General features: G+C 40.2%; 1 protein-coding gene across 3 annotated transcripts in view; it reads left to right on the forward strand.

The window, feature by feature from the left end:
- The window catches only part of LOC119744716 (coatomer subunit zeta-1-like), a 65,535-nt gene that overhangs the window by 4,612 nt on the left and 38,147 nt on the right, over window positions 1-22,776 (forward strand). For all 3 annotated transcript variants that reach the window (XM_038220792.1, XM_038220790.1, XM_038220791.1), the window contains exons 2-4: window positions 1,260-1,328; window positions 10,182-10,263; window positions 13,513-13,660. In XM_038220792.1, the coding sequence (XP_038076720.1) occupies window positions 1,260-1,328; window positions 10,182-10,263; window positions 13,513-13,660 (299 nt within the window). The remainder of the gene's footprint in view (window positions 1-1,259; window positions 1,329-10,181; window positions 10,264-13,512; window positions 13,661-22,776) is intronic.

Genomic DNA, 22,776 nt, shown 5'->3' on the forward strand with positions numbered 1-22,776 from the left:
AGGTACACCAATGTCTGAATGCCGAACTGCAAACGTAAAAAACCCAACAACGCTCATTAATGCTAATTAGCACATTCCTATCAAACTAACATACATGTAGCTACATACATGTAGCTACATGGTCATACTCTAGCTTAGCCATCACAATTTTACATCAACATACATAACTTATACAAAGATGATTCACATGTGTTTATTTATGAATCTGGTCTTGGTCTTGGTCTTGGACTGTCGGTCTCGGTCTTGGTCTTGGACTGCCTGGTCTTGACTACAACACTGCTAAATCGCCCCGTTGCAAATGAGTACGGTAGATGGCAAAGCCAAATTGAATCACGTGGTGATGTATCATTTTGGTGATTGGTGTAGGGGGGGGGGGGCAACGTATCAAGTGATGGTTCCTCCTTTTCGTGATTGGTGAATGACGTCCAATAAGATTGCTTAGGCTGTTCTGTTTAGTAAACCTAGTAGTATATAAACAAGGCAGATCTATACATGCAAAGTTTTTCCACGGCGGCCATAGAGAAGTGAGCAAAAAAATTAATTACAAAAGAATTTTTTAAAGGTCATATTTCAGTAATCCCTTATCCAATTTTGAAAATTCAAACAGCCATGAGCCTAGATATATATTAGTAGTTAAAGCTATAGTCCATCATTTGTAATTAGTGCATTTTGTTCGTTTGAAGCAACAAAAGTGTTCAAAATCTAATGAAGGATACTGAACAACTTACTTGATGAAGTTTCAGCTCAGCTTCAGCTTCATATTCCGAGAAAAACAGCATTCTAGGATCTCAATTTAAAATCAAAAGTTGCTAAATCATGTTTCGAATTGTTTTGAATTGCAGCTTTACGCGATATTGCGCACTGATCCAACGAATTATAGCAACCGCGCGCGCCTGTGCGTCGTTCCAATGCTTGTGCGCGCTTCGCCGAATAACAAAACGAACTACTAATTTAAATTTTCCTACGGTGCTTCTTAAGAAGCACCGTTGGAAATGCCTTCTTTCGTTGATTTCTTCAAAATGAGAGCTTGCCAGAAAGGATAATTTCACAGGGAGTTTAGTCCCCTTACTATCTTTCAACCAGTATGTTTTTCAACAATAATTACGCCGGTTACTTTTTTGGATAGCTGCAAATGATGGACTCGGGCTTTAAATCTACATGAAACCTTTCAGTATAGTGGAATATCAAAAAACAAGTTTTTACATCATTCCACACAAATCATACCTTTTGATGTAATGGTTAATTTTTTATTGTTACAGCCGGCAAGTTTGTACACAGTCAAAGCCATAGCGATACTCGATAATGACGGAGAGAGGATTGTCTCGAAGGTAATGTACCTGACTGGATTATTCAAACTGACATTATGTGTGGGCTCTTCCTTTTTGAGATGTTACTCAAACATGTCTGGGTCATTCTATAAATTTTGCGTCCACCTTTTTCCCTGTCCCGGTTACAAAGGACAGCTATGATTTTATAATTCTGATGCACTCCTTAGTGCAGTCATCCCCCAAGAGCGATTATAAAGAGTGAACTACCTGCATGTACCCGACAGAGATAAAATTGTTTGAAGTCATTCTAAGTGATACTTGAATGGCAAATTACAAAATACCAAGGTAACAGGGACAGGAAAAAGGTCACACTTTGGACCCTAAATTTCTAGAATGACACATTTTGCTTACTTGTTATATCTAGAAAGAGTGTTTCAAGGTGTGACTACATGTAGCAACCCTAGCTTCTTTGTAAGGCGCTGCTGCTATGCAGTTGAAATTGCCATATGTCTACATTTTACCAAAACTGTGCATGAAAAATATTTCCACCTGAAAATCCAGCAGCTCACCGATTTGAATTTCATGCTGTCATTACTGGACTGCATATGTACGTGTATCCTGATTCATTATTTACCACATGTGTATGGAATCTGTTGCACTGCACAAAATCCTACCATGCACCATACTATCTTTCTTTGTGAAGCCAATTTATAGCCTATTCCCATTGAAAAGCATGGCCCGTGTTGATTAACTCATTGGTCCCTGCACCGCCCAAAACCCCTCCTGCCTATAACTCCCTATCATGCCTGACACCATCTTAGCTCTCTATGGTTTTATACATTCATCTCCCTATAAATACAATGTAATATAGATCAGGTGCTAATGATTGATGAGGAGAAGATCAAGAGTGTTGCAAAAGAAAAGAAAATATGTATTCTGACTGGTGTGGTTACAATGTACATGTATTACTCAACACAGGCTAGAAGACAAGTAATTTTGATAGAGCAGTCACATTAATCCAAACAAAGAGGTCGGTTCAAGTAGACCACACCCCTGCAAATACTGCATATCCTGAATTCAACCACAAAGTAATGTCACCATTCATCAACACAGTACTTACCGTATCTCCCACTTGGGCCAGCAGGAATTCATATTTGCAATACACTGACCCTGATGTCATATCAGCATCTTAAACGTATATTGTTCTTCCTTCCGAAGCGGGGTTCGGCGGAAGGGGGAGTGGCTAAACTGGCTCGGATCCTACCTGAGGAGGCGGGGTAGTGAGTTATACAGGTGGTAGAAAGAATTGCTTTTCAAGCAGAATGACCTGATTGGAAATGACCTGATTGGAAATGAAGAGCAAGGGACTGAGTCATGAAGAGGCCATAATAAAAATAGTAACAAGCCATTTCAAAGAAATTGAAATTAACCTGTACAGTAATAAAAGAAAATGCAAGTGAATACACGTGTACAGTTGTCTCTTGCTAATAAAAATCTGATGCAACAATATTCTGAAACTTGTAAGCATAAATCCGGGGTCCTGACGTGCTATTATGTGCACAATGAATGAGACTGGCTCTCCATTTAATGCAAAATTTGGTTATAACAAACATTTTGGCTAGGTACGGGTAGGTTAACCTATCGGGAGTAGACTAATCCATATTTAGAGTGCTATCCAGTAACAGACGTCGATTCATCGAAGGTTGCCATGTGCATGTATGTACTCGCATTTTCTATAATTTGCATTTACTGGGACCTGGAAAATGTTGCTTCTTGTACAGGTATGCATATAAATGTAGGTAGGTGTAGCTGCACTTGCTTTCTCTAGAGAGAGGGCAGGTCTCTGTGCCTTGATTAGTTTTTAACCAAATTTTAGAACCCAAAGTTCAACCAGATGCTTTGCGGGTCCTGCCCTTACTCAGGTGAGTTACTTGCTAGCCCTCTTGTCAAGTGGTTATCTGGCCACTGTTAGTGGCTGGAGACCTTATAAGGCTAGCCAGATGGTGTTCCTACATCGTTATGTGTCGTTCACAATTTGCTTCAATATTACCCCACAAAACCAAGAGGACATGTGAAAGATAGACAACGTGTTCGTTAGTGCTTCATCCGTGTGCCCCAGACTTAATAGGTCAACATGCATACAGACTGGGGAATTTGCATGTCGCACTTAAAAAAAATTAGATTGCAAAATAGACCTTGCCACAATTCAGGATCATTTATTAAAATTGAGGTGGCTGTCAACTTTTGAACATGCAAAAATCACTCATATACAGGGTGTTGCAAAAAGAAGGAAACCCACTTTTGACAGGAATTTCAACCTACTAAACTTATTTGGAATGTTTTTTTTTTTTTTAATAATGTTGTGAAGTATTACTCTTCAACTGTGCGTGGTGAAAAAAAAATGCAAGAATAGTGTTATTTTGCTAATTTGAGTACAAGTCACCGAAATCACTGTTGTCCACGTGTCAGTCATGTGTAGTGTTTTGTTGTCTTCAAATCAAGCTCCGGAGCTCAGTCAAGCAGATGGAATAAAGCTGTCCGTGGACAAACAGGTTTGGCACATAAATTATACAAACTACCTTATCGCAGAGATAAAATATGCATTTGCAATCATTTTTTTGTCACTTATGTTTCAAGATCAATATTTTAATACCATTAAATTGAACGTTTGAAATATGCTCAACAAGTAGGTGAATATTGCTGTCAAAAGTGGGTTTCCTTCTTTTTCCACTCCCTGTATGAAGGCATCCCAAAACCATTTACCCTTGTATAGTGTATACCCCTAATGGATGCATTCCTCTTGGAAAGTACTGGTAAAAGGTGCACCCCTGTAACAGAGTTGGTTTGCAGTAAAGTTAACATTGACCTAATGTTCATGACATCACAATGACTGCATCTTTAATTGTTACATCAAATTGAGTGGCAGTGAAGTAAATGAAATGTTTTTGTATGCATTTAGTGCACAGGCATGGACTAAAGGCCACTCAAAATGTACGGACCTACCAAGTGTGATGCCTCCAGCATGTGTCACATGCCTCAGAGTCAATTCACACGTTCACACTCCGGACAATCGTAATCACACGCCTCATGCTCAATTGTTCTAAAAGTTAATTTTGGGCGTTGCTTTCATGTTTGGGTTAAGCATTTTGGCGACTTCGGTTCTGCGCAAAAATCATATATATAGCGCCACGCAGCGTGGTTCTGAGTGAATGACAGTGGCGGTTCAATCAAACAAGTTTCTGGTTATGGTCACAAAAACAAACCCTAACGCCATGGACCAAAAGAGACACCCTCATCCCTAGGGCCAGCCAAGGTTACATTATGATGGCCATTGCCACTCACACTGCCACACTCCCAGCTTTTGTGTGGTCTTAGCATCTCTGAATGTGACATCACAATATTAGGTCTATAAGTGAGTACATGTACATGGTGTACATGTACGTGTAATACCGGTAGGTACTCTGAATTCATTGCCCTTCACCAGTACTTATTGCCCTTCACCGTTACCATGAAGGTGGATTACGGCCCCACTGAAATCTTACTACATGTATGCCTTACTCTGGTAAAAAGTGTGTGTGTGTTGGTGGGGGGAGGGGGGAGACCACCTGGGATTTGTTGCCCAACAATGCAAGAGTAACGATTGCAGCCAGTAAGAGAATGCATTAAAGTTAGGCAGGAAATTCAGTTAAACACCCACCCCCCCAAAATGTAAGGGCACTGTAGGCCTATTGAGTGATACAGTTCTTACTCTTCTGTGAGTAGAATTTTAAACTGTACATGGATGTGTATATAAGTACGTGCCCTTCACTCAACCAGTATATATGGTTTATTCGGTAAAATTGCTTATTCTTCAGTCAAATAAAAAGTGCATGTCGCAAAGCATGGAAATCACTTAAACATACTCTGCATGTTCAGATTTAAATTTTCAGGAAAATCCTGTGAGAGGATAAAAATCACGGAGAAGGGAAAACTGGCGATTAGTCACCCTACTTTTCATGATTTAATAAAATCACTCTAGGGTCCTGGGCTAAGATCGTAACCATCTTGATATTTGCTGAGCTGCCTGACCTGAAAATTATCAGCTTCCTCAGCCCATGCCTGTTGTACACTTTAAGTGGCTTTAGAAGCTTGATGAGGAGCAGCTGGGGCCTAAACTGCGATTTATCAAACCACTTTCGTCAGGGGTATCACATTACATGCATTTGGAGTGAACCATATGCTGCTCATTTCCAGAAGCGTTCAGTCATTTTATGAAGGGTGCCCAAAGTTGTTCTTGTGCTGAAATGTGGGTTGGAACAGTTGTGAAGATTTTGATGTGTTCCGTATCTACATGTATCTAAGAAATGACCATCCGGACTAGGTTGTCGTATTCTGGCGTGAACTTTAACGCACATGCCAATAGCCTGAGGGTGGGAATTCCTGTCAATACCGTCAGATTACAAATTCTAGCATGAATGTATTTTTAGACGGCTCATGTATATCTGGTTAATGTGCAGAACAAAAGACACAAAGTCTTGTTGGAAAGTACTCCAGTTTGTGTTACTGTGTGTATTTCTCCAAAATTGAATGGCAGAAAGATTTAATACTGCAATTTCTGTACAAATTTGTTTTGTATGCTGACTACATTGTAGCAAGAAAGGTTGTCCGGGTAATTGCCAATGGCTGAAGATTCCAAAAGTGGTAGGGTTGGGAGCTGCACCTCATCCACCTCATCCAACACGAGGGGACACTTTTCAAGGTGGATGGAAAGGGACATCAGAGACTAAGGGGCACTGTTTGTATTGTCTTTTTAGCCAACAGTTAACATGGTTAATGCCTGTGTCATGCACCGCGGTACATACATGTACATGTACTTACAAAGTGTAATTCACACAAAGTTGCAATGTGTGAATATATACAATGAAAGGAAAACATTACAAAGAGATTTGTGTGATGAAATTTGTGTTAAGGGCCAATTTGAAGATTCCAAGAGTTGTGCTTCTTTGATGTAAGAGGGTAGTTCATTCCATAGGATGGGAGATGTTGTCTCTAAGATCTTGCAAAAGGTATGTAAGATCTCACAGATGGTACAATACAGGTAAGTAAAGATTGGGAACAGGGGTAAGTTAAGATTGTGAGCAGAGATTCTCTGAGGTTCGTATTTGTCGATAAGTTCTCGGGGCCGATTTCACGAAACTCTAAAATGCGTCTCGGGAAGGGTTACTCATCTTAACTCGTGACTCGTCCTACCGGTAGGATCGATTTCATCAAAGTTAAGATCCAACAGGCTCCAACAGGTTTATGATATAGTTGGATCCTGTTGGATTCAGCAGGGTTAGGGTCAATGCGTGCGTTAATTTGTATATCATCTGGAAATCATTGCTGTTAAAATGAGTGTCGTCCTAGAGTTACATGTATAGTTTCGAGGAAGAAAACCACTGTAGAAACAGATTTCTGGCTAAAGTTCGTTTTCTGTGTGCGCGCATGGGAAATTGGTTTTGCGTGTTTCTTTTCAACGACTGTTTCGTCAAGCAGTAAAAACAAACATGAAACAGCCATTGAATTGGTAGTTTTGATGTATCTTGCTTGAGATGGGTTTAGTGAAATCGATCTTAGCTAAGATCGATCTTAGAGCGGGGACTTGTCTTAAGTCCAAAGATGAGTTGCAGGATGAGATGAGTTTCGTGAAATCGGCCCCTGGAGGTACAAATGTGATTTGCTACAAAAGTTTGATTGGAAGCAAGTGAGGATTTTTCAGAACAGTGTGACTAACTTTGCTGCTGACTTTTAGACAAGCTGTACTTTGCGATCGAAGAGTTAGATTGCTGATAAATGTGCATAGAGACCATTGCACAAATCTATGCGAGATGTTGTGAAAGCATGCACAGTCTTTCCTGTGGTTTGCAGTTTAAAAGAAATTGTCTAATCTTGTGAAGGGCAAAGTATGCAGAATGATGGGTATTGTTAATGTGAGTGTCTATTGGCCCTAACCCTCTAGGCCTAGTTTGCTAGGAACCATCCTCAATCCTCCAAAATCCTCCAAAAATGTGCACTTAAGTTTTAATAAAGGATACCCAGCGCCTCAATTCTTCAAAATTGTCAGACAGTCCTGCCTCTCAAAATGCATTCATCCTCAATCCTCCAAAATAATCCTCCTCTTCAAACACCATTCATCCTCAATCATGCAAAATGTTTATGTGTTTCAACACCACTCATCCTTAATCCTCCGAAATCCCCGGGTTTATCAAACACCATTCATTCTCAATCCTCCAAAATCCTGCAAAACCGCCAGGAGGATTTTGGGGGATTGAGGTGGGTTAGGGCTAGTGCATGTAGATTTGCTTGAACTGCAACTCCCAAATCTCATACCACAGACAACAGAGTGGAGGAATTTTTAATGAGCATTGCAGGAAATAAAGAATGATTGGTAAAGTGGGATGTCTGTGAACTAAGTGAATCCTCCCTAAAGAGTAGTTCCAAGTTTTTCCAGCTTAATATATTTTTAAGGTAATGCCTGTGTGTTGGTAATAGACTCCTCAAGAGTAGGTGGTGATTTCGGTACTCAGTACATCCAACTATCATGAGTGACCCAGTTTGCCTATTTTGCAATGTGTTTTTACTCATCAACTCAAGAAGAGATGTTGGAAACCCACATTGTACATGCCAGGGGGAGGTGAGGGGAGGATGGGGGTGGGCGAAGGGCAGGTCAACCCCGGTTACCTCTCTGTGGTTGTTTCAATCATGACTAATGTTGGCATCAATGTAAACAGCATGTTGCACCTCCTGTGCCATTGCTTCATTCATACTGTAGCATATCTTTTAAGTGCTGCTATCTTCACCTTTTCAGTACTGAGGTAATGTGAGTTTTACAGTTCACTCAAAACGATTTCATGGTACCAATGAATAGGAAGTTACATTGCAAATTTCACCAAATACTTCAAGGAAAATGTGAGTTAAGCAGATGAAGTTTTTACTTCGAAAATGCACACAAAAAAGTATAGCACTAGATGTCCATGTATTGAACTGCAATGAGCATTTACCTTGGCAATCTGACTGACGTTACCCAATTTCAAACTTCTTGCATTATTTGCTTACAGAAACATTCATAAATGGGCCTTGACTTCAAAGTCCACCAATGAGTGCTGTGCAAAGTGGCCTGAGTTGACTCTAGTTAGTCATGTTAGTGGGTCAGCAAAGCGCCCTCCTGTCCCAAAACACAGTTCATTGTTACATGGAAATGAATTTTGACAGCTGTGTTTGTAAGATATTTACTTACATTTAAATGTTGTGGCAACTGTATAACAAGTCACCATATTGTATATGCATGAGAAAAAGTAGTTTGTAATAGACACAATGCTGTTTGGTTTTACCCACCTGTCATGCCCAGGTAAGCTTTAATCTTGAACCCTGTATGACAATAGTTCCCTTCCACGTGAAAACAAATATATAATAGCTTTGATGAAACCCATATGTGCCAAATTGACGTTGGAGCTAGTGCAGTGGTTGTGACAATGAAGCCGATGATTCATGGGCGCTTAGAACAATAGATGCCTACTGGCCCATCTGGAGTCAATTTCAGACAAAGTAGCTCTTCCTGTCAGGGGACTTGTGTGGCTTTGGCTACAGGGACCTTGTACTGCATGAGATACTCGTTGGTTTATTTTATGGATGAAACAAAAGATGACACAGTTTATCGATATGGAAGTGGATTTGTGTCCTCAGATTAACCCTAATACTCCCAGATCCTACAAAATTCGCCAGTAGGATTTTGAGAGGATTTTGCAGGATTGTGGGAGATAGAATCCGGTCACGTCTACATATTTGGTCCTTGATGCCTTGGGGTTCTTGCACGGTGGTAGAATTTGGGGAAAGCTAGGAAGGTTCCTCACCAAAATGGCAAGAAAGTTGGCATTAGACTTTAGAAACAAATCTTTTTCGTATACTTAAGAATAATAATATAACACACAACACTGGTTGTATGAGGTTTGTACCATATATCAACACATCTTTATTCGCTGCCCGGTGCCCTGTTGCTGAAGGCCTGTGGAAGTTACAGGCATGCTGTGGTGGAAATCGAACCCAGGACCTCCTGCTTACATGTACTAACTTTACCAATCAATTTATCAGGGGCAACTTGCTGATTTGAGGGGTTGCTCTTCAGTTGTGCTGCTGGATTTTTCTTTTAGTTTACCTCAGTGTATAAGTTACCATGAATAAGTCAAAGAGCCGGCTTTGTTGGGAGACAAACCTCTTTATGAATTCAACATAAAATCCCTGACTTCAGTATAAACTAATAAGATAGGTGTTGTGGTAAAACAAAGCTGAAAAGGCCAAGACAAGAAATCATGTGAAATCTGGCATGCAGAAAGGTAGGTTTAAAAACTGTGAAATATGCGTCACAAAATTCAATAGTGGTTTAACTGGTTCTTGCCCTTCACCGTACTGGTACTGTATGCTGTCCATGAGGAAAACAGACATAAATCACAAACTTGCTGAGGTGGGGTTGGCTTACCTGTACGTACATGTATGTATGCACTACCGGTAGTGTACACTAACGCCTAACTACATGTAGTTTCAACCTTTTCAAGTCGAGCTACATACATGTATGTATTCAATGCCATCAAGTACGTGTGTGCACAGTGTGCAAAATGCTCTAAACACGCGCGCATGTTGCTTGAAATATATTCAAAATATGGCACTGGCAAAATGCGTCACGACGACAATTTGCTTCCTACAATGCCGATGCAAGTGACAATCTGAAGGCAGTGACGTCATTTGAGAGATACAAACCTTGATACAAACCTGAGACAGACTTCAAACGTGAATATTATGGAATTCACCAAAGGTTCGTTAGTTACTTTAGTAATAAAATGATGCCTGCAGTTCCTACATTTATATTATCTATAAATTCTTGTACATTTATTTTTTCCTCAGTACTATGATGACACGTATCCAACAACCAAAGAACAGAAGGCGTTTGAGAAGAACCTGTTCAGCAAGACACACAAAGCTAACGGTGAGACACATAATTGTTATCGCAACTGAGTACATGTTTCTACGTTATGTCATCCTTTTCTACGTATTTAGTCTTTGTGTGTGCACTACAGTGTTCCCGCATCATAGTACCCTAATTCCCCCTGGGTTAACCCAGGCAATACCCCCGGGCCAGTCAGGGCAACCCCTGGTGTGCTCCCTTTTTTCGCCGCTAGCATTTGGTGTAAATCATACTGAGGTCGCAGTGCCAAGGCCACCGCTTTTTTTTTTCGTGTAGGATTTCTAGCTGTCAGCCTCAAGCACTGGCCTCCTGGTGCCTGGCACTGTGTATCACCACTCAACATGTTTCATCGTTCTCTGTACGTGGTGCTCCCCCTCTCTCTTTCTCGCTTCCCCCCCCCCCCACCTCTCTTGTCCAGGAAATTAGCCTAGACAGCACGTGGCCAAATCTAGACTGCAGCGGGGGATGCCGCAAGATTGAAACAGGAAGCCCCGTCCGCTGTGCAGTGGAGGGGGGCAACCAAATGGAGCGTAGTGGCCAGCGCTGTTGAGAGACTATGCCACCGGGGGGAAAATAGGGAACAGCTGGCCGGTTAGCCCCCTCAGCCGAGACCACTAGTTGCTAAGTCATGGTGTCGGCTTTCTACCCTGGTCTTACGTGGGTTACGCCAAGCGTGTATGCGCTTGGACTTCCCCGAGGCCTTTGGGCTTGGGGATAGTTGGCCAGCCCAGCGTTGATCCTTGTTTGGCTTGACCTGGATGGACTTGTTCGCAGTTGGGATGACTTGCAAAAAGCAGTGACCGGAGTTGTCCAAAATAAAATCGGGTTAATTTTTTTATGGTTGATTGAATGAAGGCAATTTGTAGGTCAATAGCTGGTTTGTTATTCAAAGCAAATGGACACCATTTGCAAACATTAAAAATGAAACCATCAAAATATCACGAAATGTCATTCTTGATTGTAAGTAAATAATAGGATCAGTCATCCTGTGAAATCACTGCGCCTAGTATGCTGTCATTTTTGAGAAAAGAGGTATTCCCATCATTTTCTCGCGATGGTAAGGACCAAACCATAGCACTGTCAACGGAAACCTATGCTTTGCATGGGGAAAAATGAAGATGCAACCTCCCAGTTTTCTCAAACAGTATATTTACTTGGCTGAAATTTTGACCGGATAGTTTTTATTAACGTGCTTCACATTGATTGTACATCACTTGCAAAAACACATTATTTGCAAATGGTGTCCATTACCGTTTTAGTTTGAAAAAAAAAAAAAACGTGCTTAAAACCGAGGTTAAGAGTAACTCTTGACTTTCTTCATTTCCAATTCCGGATTGCAGTCGTTCTAGTTTTCCAGGTCAATGAATTAGGCACAGGCAAGTGAGTTTTCGTCTATGGTAGGAAGTCATTCAAGTGACTACCCATTGATGAATTGGAGACATTTTGAATGGAGGAATTCCTGAAGTGGACCCTGGGAAGAAGGGGGAAATTAGGGGGATTAACATCTATTAACAGAACATGGCATTTCTGGGATGTGTAGTTTACAAATAAAACCTAAAAGGCCAAGATTTAAGAACTTTTTTCACTGCTGTAAATATTCTGCATCAACAAAATGTAATCCTGTTTGTGCATTTAAACTTAGTTTATGCACAGTACATGTACAGGCAGTATGTGCATGTACATTCTACATTTAAGTTTTGTTTGTCATCTAATTCTACACATACCAGAAATGCCAAGTTCTCTTAATAAATGTAAATCTCCTTGAAAAATGCAAATCTCTAACAAAAAAGCGGGAAAAAGAAAGCATTGTTCAGCCTCCCTGTTGCCTAAGTGTTTTGCTCACCGAAACTAGACAGGAACATGCTGGAGTGTTTGAGCGATATCAATACAATATGCCATTAATTTTTACCCTCTTTCAGACATTCATACACTACCAGTGTTAAAAGCCACTAAGCTATGTATAGAAAGGAGCTGTTTTTCAAGCATAACAGGCAGACCACAGAAGCTACATGTACAATGTACTCCATTAAAACAAGGACTACGTGTAGAACTTTTAGGCAAATAGTGCAATCCATCTACATGATTACGGGCAGAGGGTGAAACTTTGTGTCCAACTTGTGTCTGATTTTTTTTTTTAGTTTGTTCTGTTAAGTTGCTTGCCTTAATTGCTAGATTTAGGGCCTATTATGTTAGAAGACTACTGTACACTTGCAATTTACAATGTACACTGCCAGATGAAGATACCATCAGTATCCATGGTGACCAAACTAAATCAAAGGATAGTATACGTGTGACACATTGTAGAACCGCATTTTGTTTAATGTAGTAAATAGATACTGTACATTTATCCATCAAGCCATTTAAGAGTTCAGTTTCTCAAGTCATGAGAGAGATTAGGCCCATTGCAGAGCAGAGAATCTTGATGCGACCAGTAGCATACATCGTACCGTTACATGTACCTTCCTTTTGATTTTCACCTCCTCCGCATTAATCTTAAGTTCCACTCAAATGATCTGGAGAAATATATTACATGTATGAGTCTTTGCCAGAGCTTTTGCAACAGAATCATTCCTATGTCATTGTTCATTCCCACTGACCTGACTTTTTGACTGTCATACGTGTACTTGATAAACCTGTGAGAAACGTGATTAAAGTTCTGACCTTTGCGTAGAAATATGAGTTTGTTGATTGGACCACTAACTGAACTTTGTATGATGCTGGCCATATTTGTCAGGAAGGCGATGAGGTGTCTTTGACCTAACCTCACTAAACTGATTCTTGATATCAGTGAACGGCCCAACTGATTGGCTCGGGATGTGTCGCCGTAGGCTGAACATTCGTCATGTGGCATCATGTTGTGATTGCCCTTGGTTACATGCTTCCTCCCATTCTGAAACTTATAATTTCCCTGGAGGCTAAAAGAAAATACGTACATGTAAAAGAAGAAGTCAAAATGGCTGATAAATGCATGATTGCATTGCTGTTGGTACTTTTGAAATAATGGTGACTCAGAAAGTATTTGGGAAAAAAAATTGAAGGATATCAGTTTAGCCTCTTTTAAAAAAAAGTTTCAGGCTTTCATAAGAAAGTACATTATTTAGTTTATCGGTAAACAGCCAGCCTAAGGTTGCAATCTTATGATGAAACTATGATCCAAGTAGAGTGGTACTCAAAAGATCAATGGCCTGGGCAAAACAAACGATGATAAAATGGTTACCAAGTCCATTCATTTCCCCTTCTTGTTTTGTGTTTCTTTTTCTCTATCTGCAGCTGAAATCATAATGCTGGAAGGACTGACGTGTGTCTACCGCAGCAATGTAGACTTGTACTTCTATGTCATAGGCAGTTCTCAGGAGAATGAACTCATTCTTGTTAGTGTTCTCAGTTGTCTGTATGATTCCATCTCGCAAATCTTGAGGTAAGACACTCGGTCAGGTCAGTTATATTCCAAAGGTTTGTATTTTGAGAAACCCGGCGTACAGAACATCCCTGAAGGATTGTATGACATCTGTGAAGAGTCAATTTTGAGTCATGGGTTTGACTCAATTTTCCTCTTTTTTTTTTATAAAGACTTTTAACACGTTTGATTTGATTTGCTGGCCTATAGATTGTAGGTGATATTAACACTCTCTTGTGTACCATCTGGTTGGAATTTAGAAAAGTCACATCACTTTAAATACATGCAATGATGTCTTGCACATCATGCCTGTTTGTAGCATTCAGTCCAAATCTCATATTATGAAAGGTAACTCTGCTATGGCCAGCACATGCCCAAAAGGGGGACGAACCTGTGTTCACAGGAACGGAGTGCCCAACTCTCTTTCGAAGCGATTGGGCCAGACTCGAGTCCATGAAATGCTGCTGTGAGGGGATCGCCATACCAACTCCACAGCGAGTCTGTTACCTTCCCAGCATTGAATAATGCCGGTACCCATTTAACACCCAAAAAACAATGCAAATCTTGGTTATGAGCTACATTTGTATAAATATGTCCCTAGAGCTCCGCAAAAAGAGCCCAATCCCCCTTTCAGAATCATGTTAGCAAACATGATTGAAAGATAATAAAAATGAGGAAAATTACGTTGCAGTTGTCATAATAGAAATGAACTTTCTGTGTGAAGATGTTGTACATGTAGTCTAAGAAATCATACATTTATACCAACAACACCTGGGAACATTTGGAGTGGAGACATTGTACGGTGTATCATACATGTACATGTACATGTACATCACGTGAAAGTGAATGTGTAGCGGATTTGGTGTCAGAAAACATTTGTTGCAAAATTTGCTGGAGTTGAAATGAGTTCAACTTGTGCGAATTCCCAGCGTCTGCTTTTGCGCCAACTATGAACCAGTCTTTATCTGTGTGGATTGATGGTTTATTTCATTCCTGAGTACTTGACAGGCAGCTGCACTGTATTTTGGTAAGGAAAACAGAGCAGATGAGTAAAGTAGACCAGACTGCTTGGGTGTTCAATGGGACAGCTTACAGGTAAACATGTGTGTGCAGTCTGTCAACTCCAGCAGGAATAACATGTGTCTGTCACTGATTTCTATAATTGAGATGTCAAATTTACTCCAGTTTAGTGCACCCAACAAATTGGAACTTGGGATGCTATATAATTTGAGAAATATGGTGCTGTTCGTTGAGTTCAAGTGTTCCAACATTTCATCAAGTTTAAATCTGGTGAGATGAGGTGTCAAACCACAATTGAGGTGATGGATCACGCTGTCCAAAAGGAGCCAAGGAGTAGAACTTTTCAAAAAAATGGCCCAGTGAACCTGCATGCAATTAAGAAAAACGTCACAACGGGGCTGCTTCCACCTTAAATCTCAATTTGATTGATTTGTTCTCTCCCCCTTAAAAGAAAAAAGGAGGAGAAATAAAGCCTATCTCAGCGGAACGTTGGGAGTATTGACAAGTCAAGATAGGGATTGCCATGTGTCATCAATAAGTAGTCTGTCGGAGGACTGATCTGGCAGGGGATAAGAATCCCATCGGAGGACTCCCTTCACACTGGCTCGTCTGAGAAATTTCCATCAATCATATTGGTATTTAGTATGCAGGTGATCAGGCTTTGACTTTACCAATCAGCAAGGATGCTGACAGTGTGTATCTACCAGTAGGTGTCTATATCCACTGTGTAAATATCATCAAGGCAACACATTGAATCTTGACTATAGTAGCAGCGACATCATAAAATCAAACTCGGAATCCTAGAACCTAGCAAGCCTCCATGTAAACTTGTATTCTGTTCCAAATAAAAATTGATAAAAATCTGTACGTCAGCTTCCTGTTTCAGCACGGTTCTTCTTAGAACCATGCTCTCAAAGATAGTGTGCCTCTCCAAACATTTTGTTTGCTGATATTTCTACCATGTATAAATTACGACCATGCATGTACATGTACATGTATGTCAAGTAACGTTGATCTGGTACATATGCAGACTGAGTCAAAAAGAAAGTGACCCGAATCAAATTATTTTTTAAGCAATGAAATTTGATACACCAAAGAAGTATGTCTTAAAAAGAGCATGTTCTTCCACTCATCTGAACAAAAAAAGAATTGCTGAAATTGATCCATGCCATCAGAAGTCATGCATGTTTTACTAAAAGAAACTGTTTTTATAGCTGTCCATGGAATGCAATTGGAAGCTATAGAGCTTAGTGAGAATTACAGATTACACACAAGCATTCAAATACAAATGACATTTGAATATAATTGAAATCAAGACTAAAACATTATTTTTACTGTCAGATTTTGTGTTTTGAGTCTGAGGAACAAGTCATCTTTTTTTTCCCCCCTGAAATATTGGTGGCAATTTTTGTCTGTTTTCCTTCGCAAGTTCTCGTTCGTTCAAGTTGGGAAAACGTCCATGTTTCATTGTACTGAATGGGTGTTCATCAGCTCGTAGAACGGTAAATGATCAGTGCTGTGGAGCCAAGTCTTGTGATCTTTTTTTTTTAAATAGACACAACTTTGGCGTAGAGTATGCAAATTACGTTAAATTTTCACTGATAAAAGAAAAGAAGATGTACTTTATCCCTATGTTTTGTTTTATGAAGTGGAGCAAGCGAAATAGTTTTACAAATATTTTTCAAATTCGGTCACTTTCTTTTTGACTCACCCTGCAGTTGTATGCATGGTTTCAAGTCAATGCAGCTGCATGAACATCGCGTACAACATTCTGCAATTACCACTTTTAAAGTAGGGCAATCACTTGTTCCTTAGGGGGAAAAGAACCTTGCTTTGACGCTACATTACAGCGGGTGACAGGTGTACATGCATGTACATGTACATGTTTGTATGTATGTATACAGGTATATGTCAAACATTTTGGTTAATGACCAGAACAAAACCAACCTAAACTGAACTTTTTTCCCCTCATAATTTTAGAAAGTTTGTATCTTGTGCAAGGCTGCAACTGACTTGTTTCTTTCATTCTTCCATAATATGAATATTAAAAAGAAGAAAAGAAGTGGAAACTAGAACAGAATTGTGTTCATTTCAGGCACATGACTATAATTGCTGTCTATTTTAATGTTAGTGATAACATTAGCACATGATTGATTTCTGTCCCCCAAAAGTGTGTCACACATCGATGCTGTCTCCCAAGTCGTTACGACAGAAGGCGTGGTCTCTAGACTTTTTGACTTATCACTTCCCCAAGGTGGGAGGATTCTGCTTTTAAAAAAGACTGGAAATGAGGCAGCAAAGCTGCTTTCTATTATCTGGGCCCAATTTATGGGTCTTCAAGTTCCGACTTCCCCACAGCTCAAAGCTGCCATTGATTAAAATGCATTAAATCTTCAGCAAGAAAATTATTGATTAGGGGTGAGAGCTTCCAAATGGACACCTTTCCTAGCAACTGCATTAAGGTAAAAACAATAAATTTGTACAAATTTTGATTTAAGTGGTAATACCTCTGGTTCTTCTCAGAATTGTCTTTTATGGCCACTTGGCATGCTGTACATGTATGCACCAACTTTTCCCAGTTGTACAGTCCCTCATGCAAAGCCTCCTATCCAATTGATTTAATAGGTCAGGCTTGTGCTTATTAGGCGTAATCCTTGCTTTGGGGTTTCGTAGGGAAACCATGCAGTTACTGAGATACATGTACATGAACTTTAACATTTTGATATGTGTGTTTTGAACATGCACTTTCCAGCATGGGTTTACAAGCATTACATTCGCTGTATGGACTTCCGAACAAAAGAGGTCCACATAAACCAGGTAGCAGCGACGTTGTGTGGACTTGCCCACGTCCACACAGTGTTTTCCCCTCTCTGGATAACAGGTTTAGAGCCATTTTTGGGTTAGGTTTATCGGTGGCAAAATGAAGAGAAACACTAAAGGGAATCATAGAAACAAATTTGGGTTGAAAGAGTTTTTACAGTGTGAGTTAAATGAGTTTTTTTTCACAGGTTTTTCTTAACTACACGAAAACAAAGGAATGTCCACACTACGTACTTAAACATGCGTATTCCATGAATGTTTTGCCCATGGTTGATCAGTGTCTGGGTTGGAATTATATTTGAATATTGGACCAAAATTTGTGTCAAAGTTGGAGCAGCTGAATAAAAATCTTACAGAGGTACTAATGCTTGAAGAGGTTCATCTTAAAGAAAGATATTGCATCTATCATGAGTTCATGCGACATGAAATAAGGAGAATTTATTGGTAACTTCTTTCGTCTATGTTATTCCTATCGTTCTTTTCTCTGCTACAATTTACTGGGAAAGTTTCACTTTGCAGATAAGGTCAATCATGGGAAGTGAGATGACCTATTACAAATGCACCGCCGATTTAGCTGATGGCATGTCTGCTTTGTCTCATCATAACTGTTGACAAATGCAGAGCAATTTATAGAGCAAGAGTGGTCATTTTTTTATTCCCCAGGCCTGTGGGCGAATCTCCTCTGCTTTGTTGGAAACGCCTGTTGTATTTTTCTGTTTGGAAGGGAAGGAAGGAAGGAAGATATACCTTAAGAAGTGTTGCAGGAGCCTATTGGACAGGAACCGTCCATCTTATGAAGGAAGGTGAAGCTGTAAGAAATTACCTCGGGGCAGGAAAGATACGACTGGCGAATGGCGTCCCAATGGCCGCGGACACACCCTTTCATTCAGCACTGGAGCCCGGTTCATGGTGAGCCAGTGTGAAAGCACCTTGTAACCAGAACCAGATGGGTTTAGTTGAGTGCAGAAACAGGTGTGTTGTCTCCCCCCCCCTCCTCTGCACTGCTGTTCCTGTTGTTCCGCTCTAGGGACATCTGCAGGATGGTGATGTATGGTTTGTGTTTAACTGCTATTTGAGACCTCCGATGTTGATTCAGGAGTTGTTGCAATGTGATGACTCCATGGCTATCTGTTTCAAACTGTCTCTCTGGCTGATAGTGACTTGTCTTGCGGTTTGTTTCTTGGAAACCCAAATACCTAAGAGCCGAGGTGGGAACAATTTGGAACTTTCTAAGTAAAGGTTACCCTGCTTAAAGCATCTTCTCAACCCCCATATAAAAATGTCACACATCTTATACATGTAAAATGCTTCTGGCAAGTTGCAGGAAGGCTTACAAAATGGTTTCTTAATACAGATGCATGGATATATTTTGTAGTGCGCCAAGAAGCTGTACATGTATTACTGAAATAAAAGAATTTTGTGGATTACACACCCTCCTGACGAAAGCCATGCTTCTGCTTGCACTGTAGCACTCGAACGGCAGGAACAATGAAATTGCAAAATGTGAATGTTCTGTAACGGGAAGGGGGGTTGGACCTGGGCCCTCCAGGGGACATTGAGAGGCCTACAGTAGGAAACGGGTTGCGTACACTCCAGGCTGATGGATTGTTGCATTGATTGTTAGTCATATGACATTGATTGATTGGCCATGTGACTGATTGTCAGATCCTCAGACTGACTGGTCACTTTGATTGATTGATCGGCCGTTTCTTAAACATCAGGTATTCACATAGGAAATTGGACATGTACTCTGCAAGGCAGTGCTAGTGGGATTTGGACCGTCCTCTGTTCAGCCTTACAAGCAAGGAATTATCCCTGGGTTTGAATCAGCTCAGTTCTTATCCTCTCCTTCTTTGTCAAGATGTGGATGCTTTTGTTTGAACTCTGAATGACTTTTCTATGATTTGTGTTTTACACAGGTTGAGAACCAGTTTTGCAGAACATTTAGTATATGCCTATGAAAAGTCAATGAAAAGTCAATGTGTACATGTATATGGGCTTTTTGTCTGGAGACTTTTCCTGTTATATGTTCCTTATTTTTTTCAACTACATGCTGTAAAACTTTTAACCAGAAGTATAAAAGAAACTCATCAAACTGCAATTTTGAAACCCCTTAACCCTTTGGGGCACAGATTATTTGGACTAGATGTCCATATAAGATTTCTTGGCAGGTGGCTAGCGACTGCACTGTGCACCAACGAGTTAAAAGTCTGTTTTGTTTGTCTCCAACCTAAATGTGCAAAAAGGAAAGCAACTGGGATAGGTGTGCCATTCAGACTGACAACATCAACACTGGCTCATATGGACATTAAACCAATTTTTTTTTTTGGGGGGGAGGGGTGTTTTTATCTTTTAATATTTTGTATCAATCTCCTTCAATTAGGGTGTGACCTGTGCCCTGAAATTGTTTTTTTTCCTTGTAAGAATGCCAGGTGCTTTTGATCAGGCTGTGACAGGGAGCAGAGGAAACACATCCCAAAAGGATGACATTAGTTCATTTCAGCTCTGTTTAGTCCTTTTTTTATAGCATAGCTTGGGGCAAGTGTTTAAAGTTATATTTAATAGAGATGTTCCTTTTACCATGATGGTCAATTCCTGTGTGATTAACAGAAAATGAGGCTGTCAGTGCTTGGCACATCAATAAAAGTGTCACGGCTCATCACGAGGGAAAATTGCCGATAACCAAAGGTGGATTTAAAGTCACAGTTAGACAACTTTTTTTTTTTTTGATTTAAGGGCAAATTAATTGGGTAGTTGTGATCACCAAGATCCAAGAATTAATTGAGGAAAATTTTACTCGGAGTAACAAAGATAGGATCTGGATGCAAAACACCCTGTGAAATGTGATTTGGTGGAAAATGTGTTACAGGGACAGTAATGTGAAAAAACTGACCAAGAAAAAGCGACACATCATTTTTAACAGAATGGTAACACCCCTAGTCCTGGCTAGATGTGGGTTCAGTGCCATATTTACTCAAGGGTACTGTTGTAAGTGTCCTGTGTTGATACACAATGTAATGTAACAGTTAACTTGGATTGAAGATAAGCTTGCCATATGCCATCAACAAAATCAAACAGGCCCCTTTTAAAGGAATATGCGTGGGCCTTCAGTGTTTCTGTACTGAAAAAAGGGCATTATGGCTGAAATGTATGTGTTAGATTTTGCATGCAGTTAATTCTCTATTATCAACCTGACCTTCCTAGATTCTTTAAAAGCCACAAGGAGGGCTGTGAGGATTTTGCAGGATTTTATAGGATTGGCTTTCTCTGGAGCATATTGCTTAAACTTTTTAAAACAAATCTCAGCACTGACAGTTTGTCCAGAACAGGCGGTTTCTTTTAAGGTGTTACATTGGGGATACCGCGAATCCAGCGAACGCAGAGCACAAAGCGACGCCGCTTGGCATTTCGCAATGTTTTTATTTTGAGTCACAAGCACAAGTTGCCGCCGAGTTTTATTTCATTATACAGCAAACCGTTAAACACAGTAAAAGCACAAACGGGAGATTTATTTGATGATAATCTGATACATATTCGATATTTTCGACATCATTCCTCAATATGGAAAATTTCAATGTTTCAATATGATTCAGAAATTGCTATCGGCGACATTGATATCAAAATAATATTGAATAATCGAGTAATATCGATATATCGACGGTGCTTAGTCACAGCAAGAAGTCTTTTGACCTTGTTGCTTTCACTCCCATCCATGATGTGAACATGTCCATCCTTTCAACAATAGAATGATTGACAGCCCTGCACCTGTTAATGACTCAGCTTGAACAAAGGAATCACAGATGACAAGTTGGCACGAGCTTGTGTTCCCCCATTGATAATGGATCAATTGTTGTGTCATATCTCACCCACCACCCCCCTTGCCACATCAAAGTCACAGTATTTAAGGGTGATGATGTACATACATGAACAAGTGATGTTTCTAGCCAAGCCTCCCTGGATGCATCATGGAATTTGCACTTTCATTGTCAGTTCTGTTCCTACAGATGTTGACACAGTACTCATCTGGCAAAAGCTACAGAGTTTTTTAAGTGCATGGTGAAAGCTGCCTCAGTTTCTCTGATAAAGGGTCAGAGAATGGCCGGCCCAATATTGACCTATTGACCAGTGACATGAGGTCAACTTAGTTAAAATACATGCAGGACATTCATACAATAAAAACCTGGATTCCCTGTGTGTGTGTATATACACAAGTAAAGCTTGATCAAATGGACTGAAAGAAAAGAAAGAAATCATCACCCTGCATCCTCACCATAAATAATTCAGAGCCATGAAAGTTGACGGTTAAATCTGAGTTAGTTAAGGAGCTGTTTAACATATTGATGTGTATTGGAATCAAGAACATTTTAAGCAAAATGACTGTTTTCACTGAAACAGTTACAATGCCAAAATTCTTGCATTCATTCCTTCCTGTTCAATTCTCTTTTTCCTCATCACCAAAAATGGGGGAGGGGTGGATATTTAGTGTTAGCTGGTTCTTGTGAAGGTTGGAAAAGGACATCTTAGGGTGTGGCATATTTTTCCCAACCTCCAGGGTTCATAATCTGATCTTTGGGTCCATGAATTCTGTGAGGTCAGTGGTAGGTTGATGTACTTTTCTTAGGGCAGAGGATGTTGGCTGGTCCAGCCTCAGAGCCTCGTGTGACACCAGTGACAGGTGCTTGCTGAGGAACAGATCATCACCCCCTGATCAGACAGCTATTGTGCTAAGCTACTGATCATCTCCCACTTGTCAAAACTGGAGGACCCTGGCTGGTTGCTCATTATCCTCCCCTGTCAGTTTTAGTCTTAGAGCTCTTATCAAACAGCTATTGTACTAATGCTAGTAAAGCTCACTGATCGCCCCTTACATTTCAGAGCCTTAGCTAGCAAGCAATTGACTGTCTAGCTGTGAGGCTGGTCTATATCATTGGCATTACGCAGGGCAGGGCGTGGCATGGCAGGGCAGGGGTTTCTATAGTGGAAGTAATTTGGCATCCAGTCTGTGCTCGTAATAGATTATTTATGACCCTCAGAGCACTTTAAAAGGAAAACATTCAGTAAACGATCATATTTCAAAGAGAACAAACCCCCAAAGACAAAGTGGTTATACAATGTACATGAATTAAAATGTATTTGTAGCTGTATGGGTGTCTGTATCATTTGCAATGATTCTAGACATGCCTGTCAAACCTGATGTACATATGTAAACCTGAAAAGTTAGAAGGCAGATTATGAGAGTGTTGTCAAAACGAAGAAATGTCCAAATTCTTCATTATTGAGCCTCTACATTTGGAGGT

Source organism: Patiria miniata, unplaced genomic scaffold, assembly GCF_015706575.1.
Source record: "Patiria miniata isolate m_02_andy unplaced genomic scaffold, ASM1570657v1 HiC_scaffold_7, whole genome shotgun sequence".
Classification (NCBI taxonomy): Eukaryota; Metazoa; Echinodermata; class Asteroidea; order Valvatida; family Asterinidae; genus Patiria; species Patiria miniata.